The 10793-nt window shown below is 41.3% G+C and overlaps 1 protein-coding gene across 1 annotated transcript; it reads left to right on the forward strand.

Moving 5' to 3' along the window:
* Nucleotides 1-4823: 4823 nt before the first annotated feature.
* Nucleotides 4824-10304, forward strand: RFXAP (regulatory factor X associated protein; the record flags this gene model as incomplete). The annotated part of the gene is made up of 3 exons (XM_053969814.1): nucleotides 4824-5444; nucleotides 8019-8126; nucleotides 10077-10304. Coding segments are annotated over 3 exons (840 nt in total), but the record flags the coding sequence as incomplete, so codon positions are not given.
* Nucleotides 10305-10793: the final 489 nt, after the last annotated feature.

Genomic DNA, 10793 nt, shown 5'->3' on the forward strand with positions numbered 1-10793 from the left:
CAATGCTGACTTCTGCCAAGGTACTTACTGTTCCATACCATGAAGGCATATATAACAACTCACATAGACTAGGAGAGAGCTCAGGACTTGTCCAAGGATGTTGGCTCTGCATGAGGGGACAGCATCTAGGATGACACTGACCCTATCCAGAGGCAGTAAACATGATCCAGTCATTGTGAATGGAAACCACCTAGACTAACAGGCCTTAAATGGCTTGCAGTTAAGTTTTTCTTCAGAAATTTAAAAGAACATCAAAGAAACACTGCTTTGAAAATTAGTAGTGTTCCAGTAACTAAAGCTGTGGAGAGAACAGGGGCTAATGACTGTCCAGTGTGAGATTCAAGGTATAGTCTAATGCCTGTCCTGCACACTTTTATTTATGACTGTTTTTGATTGGTTTTACTATCATGTAAATGTTCATTTTATTAAAAAGCTGATTTACTTATGTCTAATTATGTGTAAATATATGGAAGGGGAGATTTTCGTTCAGCATACCTATTTAATTTATCTCTTGTCATGGGACAAAGGTAACTATGTAAAATGAGAGGGGCATGGGGAAAGAAACCCATTTCTAATGACCATTTTTGTCACACATATACTAAAACCAGAATACATATCATAATGCAATCCAAACTTTTGTTTAGTTAGTTTTTTATTTCTATGATTGCAAAAATAAATTTGTCTGTAATTCATAAATCTTAATGAGTTTCTGATAACACTCATTTTGTACTGTTCACTTGAACAGTGTTAATTTTATGACGAATAACCAACAGCAATAAGGTTACAAGAATCTAAATAAGCAATAAGGTTACAAGAATCTAAATCTTTGCATTTAGATTATGTTTGTAGGGATATCACAACACTGGATGTATGAATTTCAGAGTCCCATGTCTCACAGAAGTTATTAGTATGGCCAGTGCTCTTACAGCACATGATAAAGGCAAATGCACTTCTGTGTAAGATAGATAGACAGATAGATAGACAGACACATAAATAGATATTAACTGAACAAAATTCATATCATCCTTTATAGAAGAGTGCTAAAGTAACTTTAACAATTTGAAAATATTACTTCAGCTATAATCATTAGTACTACCTTGGTTTGTAAGCAGGACAAATCAGCTTCTTCAATGATTATTACCTTTCTGGATCTTAACCTGTATCTGTTTTTTAAAACATGTTGTTTCCAAGACAATTAAGAACTGGATGTTAAGAACTAGCACAGAAATCTAGAACATTAAAATGAACTATTTCACAAACACAAAAGAAGAGACAGCAGAAAATCAGAGAATCTATTTAAATATTTATTTAGAGATGTCAGCCTAAGGACAAATGAACTTATTACATTTCAGTAAATTAACTTATTACATTTCAATAATTTTATTTGTCCTCTCTTTTTAATTGCATCTGGGAATACAAAACATGATGAGACTGCATGTGGCTGGATAGAAATGATGGACAGACTGGTGATAAAATTTTCCAAGCATGACCTTCCTTCTTCAACAGCCAGATTTATAGAAGTGCAGCCCAAGGAAACCACTACGTTTTTTGATTTCTTTTCCATCAGAATGTTTCTCTTTTCTGAGAAAACCCTGCAGAAAAGAAGAGAACACCAGTGGCATCTTTTTAAAAAGGCCTTGCTCTGTTAGCTGTCACTAATTTACTTACTGTATATGTTTCTGCGCCCTCAAACAAGCAGATTACAAGGTTCTGGGTTAAAAAAAAAGGATAATACTTCACATTCCAGTATAGTAATAGAATCGGTAAATATCAAATCAATTTGCTAAATTATTAACTCCTTCAATATCTTTGTAATGAACTGTTAGTTTTCTGCAGCTTTTTGTTGCTCTTTGTTCTTCAGAAGAGGAAAATGAGAACCATGGAGTCGAAGTATGCTTCCAGGCATAGTCTCCAATGAAATCCCCATGTGCTACCAGAGTATCTAAGGTAGAATTCAATTTATTCTACAAGAGAGGGAGTTTTCAGCAGAGCATTTGGTTGGAAACCTTAACTCCATGAATAATTTTCTCATGTAGCCTTTAAGTGCTTCGGTCCGCTGGTCAGACTGGCACATGCCAAACCCTGCTGTTTCAGTGGGGCTTCACAGAAGTGGATGAAGGGCCCAAACAAATCTTCTTCCTGAAATTTAAAGGTTATCAGTTTCCTGTTTCTTTTAATTAGTTAACATGTGTGTACATGCAAGGAGTGTGGATGGAGAAAAATGTGATTTATTTTGATTCATTATTACTTTGGATTTTTATTTTAATTAATGTCAGGACAACTTAGAATTTCAGGAAGACATTCTTTCAAGATGCATTCAAAGCAAAAGAAATAAACTAAAATTATTTTAATGGGCCTGTAATGTGAAAAAAAACCCAGACATTTTGTGATGACATTAAAATAGTTAAGAAGCAGGAGGAAAACAAGGCTATGTGTAATTTTTGTATTTTTCACTACTGACACAGATCAAGGCTGAGTCCTAAAGAAAGCTTCTGGCAAGTTGTCCCAGCATGGCTGTAACAGAGATGAAAGACACCGAAGCAGATGTGGGGAAAGTAAGTCTTCACTGACAAAAACAGTCTGTAATTCCTGTTTAAACCCTGGAACTGGAGGTCATCTTGCTCATGATTGTTTGGTCAAAGGCAATGAGGACAGAGTTACTCAGTTCACTGCAATTTTTCTAGGACTATACTCATCATTAACTATTTTGACAAATGAGAGAGAAGTGTATTATGACAAGATCGAGGGTGAAACAGAATGGCTACAACTGTGAACAGCATAATCATTTATCTTAGTGACAGGAAAAGGGAGCTGTGGTAATTGCCAGGGAATAAATAGAGTAAGCAGTGTTCTTTAATATAGGATGAACTGCTGTGTGCAATGAGAAAGGCAAGAAGTCAGGGTAAGTAAGGAGGTAAGACAAATAAAGGGGTGCCAACAGCAGGTGATCAAGGAGCTGGAAGTCAGTGGGACTTCTCTGCAGCCATGCAGAAGTAACCCAAGGAGAGAACTGATTCCCAAAGGAAGAAAGGGCAAGGAGCAGCAGCTGAGAGCCGTATGGGCTGTCACTAGAGGCAACAAAAAGGCTAAGTGGGAGAAGCCCGTGCATCCCTGTATCTGCACTCTCAAGTGACAGTGGATGAAGAGCAAAGATACAATCGTGATAAATGGATGTGATTTGTGCTGAATAAGTTGTACTTATATCAATAATTTGGGAAAATAATTGGAAAAGTATCTGTGATTAGTGTTATGAAGCAGATGGGTTTCTTCAAGAATACATGTGGAAAGCAGGATGCAGGAGTTGGATTTGGCCTTGGGAATGTAGGAAGTCAGGAACTGACTCCCAAACCAAAACTGGCATCAACTGAAGTTAGAAGACAACTCCCAGAGCAGGATCGACCTTGAATACGAATAAAATTGGGACCATTCCAGATAGGGAACCTAAAATAGTGATCTTATCTGTGAAATAATACGGCTCAATTGGAACATACTGCATCAAGCTCAATGTGCATGCACAACCTGCTAGGTCATTCAGAGGACAACGAGGAAGACCTTTGGCCTTCCTCTAAGAAGACACCCGAAGAGACAAGAAGACCCCATAGCAACAATGGGAGAATGTGCTATGCAGTAGAGTGACGTAGATTTCAAGAATCAAAAATAGGAGGAACTATTGATGAATATGTATTAGCATGCAGCAGATAAGTTGTGTTTGGATCCTCTGTCTTTTGTACTGGTGGCAGGGTGAGAAGCCCTGTGTACCCTGATCGGTTTCGCTTATGCTTTATCTGAACCATTGCCAAATAACTCTTTGTAGTCACTTCATTATATTTGATTGTATTATTATTATTTTAGACCCCAATTAAAAATTGCTGCTAAATTTCAATCTTGTGATTTATGAAATTGGACATATGGGACTCCATTCTTAACACAAGTACAGCCTAGAGCCAGCACTTGTGAAGATCAGCGGCAGGAAAGCTTGAGTCTGAACAGCCATCACATGACCACAGCAGGACAAGAGGCTGACAAAGTGTTGAATCCCAGAAGATGACAGGATAATGTGTATGTCTCTAAAAATGATAGCTGGATAGCAATGGAGCCAACCAAGGACTGTTTGCACTAACAGAGAGGATTGCTGGTGTTAACACTCTGTGAGAAAGAGCAAGATGTACAGAGGCCATGTGGAGGGAGGGCAGCACTTTTCCAGAACAAACAGCCTTGTTATAGTTTCTGGAGATGAGCTCAACACTGTATCACACAAGCCCAGGAATGAGGGCAAGATGTGGCATGGACTGTGGGAGGAGATCAAGACCATCGAGTTCCTTGAAGCTGAGCTATTTCCCAAAAGATCTGAAAGAACAGACTGTGCACGATAATTAATTTGCACAGAAAGCGAGAAACCTGTCCATGAAAAAGTATCCCCCTCCAAACCTGGGCAGCACCTCTTTTTTTCTCTTCTCCCTCCTTTCTTAATGTTCTTTTTTCTTTTCCTCTCTCTGACCCCTCACCCCCTCTAATTCATCTTTTCTCTCTTTCATTTCACCCTGCCCCTATATCCGACACCCACTGCCGTGCGCCTACACAGCAGGTCAGGGACTAACAAACTAATTCCCACGCCAAGCGTGCAGTATGCTAATAAAACTTTCTGATTGCTTGCAGACCCTCTGACTTCCATCGCTCCTTTCGATCACGAGCGTCTACCACCCGGGGCCCAACCACACCGGTGGCTCTCACACGGCCACAAGTGCTTCACGCCTGCCGTGCCGCGACGCGACGCGAATTCCCCCAACAGCACCCCAGGGGGCGGTGCCGCCATTTCCGGCCGGGGCGCCTGCGCGGTGCGCGCGGCGCCTGCGCGCGGGCGGCGCGGCGGGGCGCGGGAGCGGCGCGTTCAGGACCGGCCGGGCACCGCCGCCCTGCAGGGCAGCCCTGCCGCCACTCCCGCCTCCTCCGCCTCCTCGTCGCCGCCGCAGCAGCAGCAGCAGCAGCTGACGCTGCTCGTCATGCAGCCGGGCGGCGGCGAGGAGGCGGCGGCCGGGGCGGCGGGGGTGGTGCTGCAGCCGAGCGCCGACCCGCAGCTGCCGCCCTCCGCTAGCGGCGGCCTCATGGTGTTCTACGAGCTGGGGGCCCCCGGCGAGATCGAGGTGGGGGAGGAGGAGGTCGAGGCGGCGGGCGGTGAGAGCACGGCCAGCGTGGAGGAGCTGGAGGAGGAGGAGGTGGCGGTGCCGGGGGCTGCGAGCGGCGAAGCGGCGGCGGGCGGCGAGTGCAAGAGCTGCACGTACGAGGGCTGCAGCGAGACCACCACGCAGGTGGTGAAGCAGCGCAAGCCCTGGATGTGCAAGCGGCACCGCAACAAGATCTACAAGGACAAGTACAAGCGCAAGAAGAGCGACCAGGCCCTGGGGGGCGGCGGGGCGGCGGCCGCGGGGGGCGGCCCGCGGGCCGAGGTGAGGCGGGGGGCGGCGGGGCCTCGGTCAGGCCACCCTCGGGTGCCGCGTGGTCCCTCGGGGTAGGGGCTTCTCTGGGAAGCCGGGGTCTGTCAGACGGCCGGAGGAACAGGAAGAAGTTTAGGGCCGTCCTACAGCTCACTCTTCTTCCTGTTTGCTAGAGCAAACTCCGTTAGTTTTCCGTTCTGACGTAAATTGTAGAAGCTTACAGCTATGCCAGGTACCAAGAAAAGCAATATCGCTAGAAGATGCTTCGCTTGCAGCGTGGCTTTTTTTCCCGTGGTAGGAAAGTATAGATCTAAGAGAGATGTCAGACAGCTGGTGCTGAAGTGTGGGGTTTTAAAGTCACAAAGGCCGTTGGGTATCAAGTGTGTAAAAATCAGTTGTGTATCACTTCGGGATGCTTTTTGGTTTATATTTATATATTAAATGGCAGGTAAATATTTCGACCACTGCTAGTTCATACTTAACTTGTATAAGCTAATGTGTATTGTTTAGATGGGGAAATACTATCAGTGGGAAAACTGATGGTAACGTTCAAATTTTAAAATACTCTTTCTCCTGCAGTTTGTGACTCAGCTAGGACCATACACTTCTGTGATGGTCGCTTGTACAGAGTTAGTGTTTCAGATCTTATATTTAGATGAAACAGAAAAAGGGAAATAGTTTTAAACTTGAAGGTGCTGAGTGGTTTGTGCTCAAAGGGGTAGGTGTAAAATAGTGATTGTCAGAAGAAAAAAAAATCTCACCTGGCACCCCTGCTAAAAGCAACCCTTTTATGTCATCACAGCTGTGTCTGGAGTCATGTTGCTGGGAACTGATCTAACTGCAAACTGACCACCCAAATATTTTCCTGTTGTTTTTTTTTTTTTTTCATGTAAATATAATAGTAACCATACTGGGTATCACAGGAAAGAATCTTCTTTTGTAAGTCTGTAAAAGCCATGAGGCAGGTGCTTTAATAAAGGGAATGCTGCTAGGGAATATGCTAGGGAATATTCTCCCATCTTTTTGCTTTCAGTTCAGAGGACTTGCTGAGGTTTTCCTGATGTATTCTGTAACTTTAAGTGATACATGTTCCATATAGTGTTTTGGATTTTTGTTGAACCCTCTGAGCCCCTGGTAGTTAAATTCTGGTAGTTTGTTCAGGTCTGCTACCTGGTGTGAATACTCACTTTGTTTTTGAATCTTTGGTGTCAACCGAATTTGGCAGGTAGTGTTTACATTAGTGTTAGTGTTTACATTAGTTCCTTGTGTTCCTAATACTTACTTGGAAGGCTTGCTGCCACATTTTTTCCTTCTCACATTGAAAAGGCATAGCATGCTTGTTTCCAAGGAAAAAGTTACGCACTTTTATAATCCTTGCTGTTTTCTGAGCCTTGTCTAATTCTGGTAGCTATTTCTCTTTTCAGTGAGGTAAGAGAAGCTGTACACATTATTCAAGGGGAGAATGAATTCTAGATTTATATTCCAGCATGACTTTCCCTCCCTTCCTTCCCTGATAGTTCATCTTGCTCGATTCATGATGTCCACACAATTCATTCATGATTCATTCATGTCTCCACAAATACTTGTCCTAGTTTAGACAAGGGGACAGTATGGGAGAAGGGTAAAAATGCTGCATTTCATGTAGTGATGGATTAAAACTTTTTGATCTGTAGCATGAAATAGTGATTACTGCATGTTGGAAGAGAGTGGGTTTTCTTTTACCAGTATGTGCAAGTGCAGGTTGCTTTGAATGTAGGGAAATTAGGGCCTGAACTTGCAGAAGAAAGCAGGGTATTTATTGCTAAATCTACTTTTTTTGCAGTGGTGTTTATTGAGACCATTTTCAGTAGAAGTTCCTAGTAGAAGTTTCATTTTCACTTCTGTGGACAGGATAGAAGTGAAAGATACTGAGATAGTTTTTTGTTGCTCCTGCTTTTTAACCCTTTCAGGTAGATGGAAGTGTCAGTATGTTTTCAATGTAATACACATAGGATTCAACATTGATTGAAATTTTCCAAACCTTTCATACTTTCCTTAGAGCAGATTATAGAGCCACGTTGTACTAGTATGTCTCATTCAGATGACTGGTGATTGTACAGGCAACAGAATTAACTTGGGAAAAAAAAAAAAAAAGCCTGTGGCTTTGGCAAGTTTAGTATAGTGTTCTGAAGTATGTTTTGGTTTTGGTACTACAAGGATTTTTGTCATTCCTGCCCAATTACCAAATGGTAAATAACATTCATTTTCACAAGCTGGTGGCTGACCTGTTGTGAATTACTTCATTTTTAAGAAGTCTAGTCAAATAAATTAAAGCCATTAACTAGCCCTAGTAACCTGTTCAGTTTTGCAGTATAGAAGACTAAGTCAGCTGCATTGCTTCACTCTTGCTGGTGAAATAGTGAAAGGAGGTGGAAAGAAGAGGCCAGGTCTTGAATAGACAGATTTCAATTCCTGTGCTCTTACTTTCCTCTGCAGATTAAGGAGGTAAATGTTCTTTACTGTTGGGATTTTCAGTGTATGCCTCTATCAGAGTTCATAGTGTGACCTCCTTTTTTTTTTTTTTTTTTTTTTTCCTGTCATGTGCAGGATAGTGTTGAAGGTTCAGTGTCTGTCACAAAGCAGAGAACAGGATCCATTGGAGATCGCCCAGCAAGACCTACTCTTTTAGAACAAGTACTGAATAAAAAGAGACTGGTAAGTCTTTTATTTGAGAGGTTTTGAATTCAAATAAATAAAGGCAATGTAACAGTGTTACATAGTGAAAAAAGAAAATCAGTTTAATAAGCATGCACTGCAAGTGCATATTTTCAAATTTGAAACATGCTTCAGAGATGTGTGCTTTGGTGTGTCTGTGAAGAATACTAAGATGACTGAATTTAATGATCTGAAGTTTTGGTAGTAACAGATGTGATGATTTCTTTAGGCTAAATAATACTTAAATTATAGCTGAGATGGTTTTAGCTTGTTAAACCAAAGCCTTAGGTAGAACAATGAATGGACTTTAGGTCTAATGTAAGCTTTACTATGGTGTGTTTTAGAAGTTGTAGATGTATCATATCAAAGTTTATGTGTGTTGATAAAGCAAACTCTAAGCAAACAGTGTGATTTATAATATTTGCAGACTGCATGAATAGCATGTCTCATAAGTTTTTTAAACACTGGTTTCTCCTTTAACAAGTTAAGCCCAGTGCAGGGAAATCATTCAGTACCCCTACAGTTTGTTCAGCTTCTTCACTTCAATTTTCTTTGTTGCATGTTTTTGCAGTCCCTATTCTTCAGAAGCTCTTGGGACTGTAAAAGCTATTGTGACTGTCTTCTCTCTGTTACCTGTGCAATTAAGGCAATTTAACAATCCTCATTATAGTGCTGTAGTGCTAGTTCAGAAATTTGGAAAGCCTTAAAAGAAACATCATGTCAGTCTTAGGTATACAACTACCTAGATGTATTTCTTGATAATTCTTTCTCCATGATAGCACTTTCCTAGTGATTGTGTCTAAAACTCAGAGGAGTATTCATAGCTTTTCAGTTTTTATGAGAAAAACAAGTAATGAACTATGGAGTAGTTTTCATATTATCTCTTGTTCTTCATATCCCACTTACTGGCTTGCTGCCCCCTTTCCTGGCTGTTTCTATTGACGTGGCTTTTAATTAAATTTGAAAGGTATCTTCTGAATGAAACATTTTTTTTTATAGAAGTACAGTAACCAGAAGCTCTTTCAATAGATGTTCAGAGCTTTTACACTAATTATATTAAGGCTCTTTAAGAACTCAGAATTCTTTTCAGTATTCCTGAAATTCAGATTCTCCTTGATCTGGTTCTTGTTTCTCTCTTTCTCCTCTGACTTGCAGTTGCAATACCTTTTTGGTTGTATCACTGAAGTGACCATGGATAATGAGAAAGCATCTAAGGAATTCATTCAGCTAAAAAAAAAAAAAAGAAAAAACCTCAGCCTTTTCCTGCATTAATTTTTGGAAGGATAAATTCCTAACCTGGTTTGCCATTTTACCTTACAATCACTTGTGCTGCCACCATTCAGGCATGAGAGTGAACAACCAGAGCTGGATTATAGACTGCAACTATTTAGGACAGGAGCCAGATGCAAATACTTTTAGATACTTTTGTCTTTTGTTTGAATGCAGAGGAGTTTTTTAACTCATTCCATGTGGATGGACTGCTGTTTTGAAATATTGGGAAATTCTGGACAGTCAGTGAAAACCATCTTGAGTTGGAAGGGATCCACAAGGATCATTGAGTCCAACTTCCTGCTCCTCACAGGACTGCCTAAAACTAAAATATGTGCTACAGGCATAGTCCTGATGCTTGAACTCTGACATGCACATGAGCTTTGCTGCAGGATTACAATATTTTATTCATTTATTAAACTGCTTTTGAGCTATCTGCAGTGGGAAATGTAGAAATTAGCTCAGTTGAAACACAGCTGTAGAACTGAAGCACAACTGAAACATGTTTTGGTTCTAGTATGTCAATGGATTGCTCCTATTTGCTATAGTTACAGGGATTTTTTGATATTAAGCAACAGCAGTGGGTAATGTGCACATTAATGTAATGGAAAAATATTACGATAGTAGCTATTTAACATATGTGAGTTTTGTAAAGTCAAGTTCACTTTCTCTCTCTTTCAGTCCCTCCTCAGAAGCCCAGAAGTAGTACGGTTTCTACAGAAACAACAGCAACTGTTAAGTCAACAAGCTTTGGCACAAAGGCAGCAACAGTTTCAAGGAGCACCTGGGTAATGAGGAAAGATCAATGATCTGTGGATGAGTCTGGTGCTGAAGGAGGGACAGGATCTGTATTTTGTATAAATACAAAGAATCTCAATGTTTTAACAAAAATGGAAGTTGTTGTTGTTACGTATTTGTTTCTTGTTTGCACTTTTGAGATTTTTTGCTGCTTGGGTGTCTGCAGACTTGTGAGCAAATCATAGAATGGCCTGGGTTGTGTTATGGAAACTTCCCAGTCTGACCATTCATAGGACTCTCTTGACAGTCATTCTCCAAGTGCCAGAGACGTCAACTTCTGGGACCAAAGCTCCTTTGCTGTGGGTAACTCCAGTGATCTGACAGGTGCCCCACTTGACTCCCTGCACACCTGGCTTGCAGTCAGACCAGGTTTCCTTACTGGTTTGACCCCAGGTCTCAGACACCTTGTTCCATAAAGCAATTTATTAACAGTGTAATAACACAGAAACAGCCTGGGCTGGTGCCTCTGAGGAGGGATCTCAGACAAAGGAACTCCTGGGCTTTTATACCATCACAGTCTAAGGCAAGCCTCGCTTATCCTCCTGAGTCTTCCCTTCTGAGTCTTCCATTCCTGCCATGTCCCTGTGTCCATTCACCTGG

Source organism: Vidua macroura, chromosome 2 (genome assembly GCF_024509145.1).
Source record: "Vidua macroura isolate BioBank_ID:100142 chromosome 2, ASM2450914v1, whole genome shotgun sequence".
Lineage (NCBI taxonomy): Eukaryota > Metazoa > Chordata > Aves > Passeriformes > Viduidae > Vidua > Vidua macroura.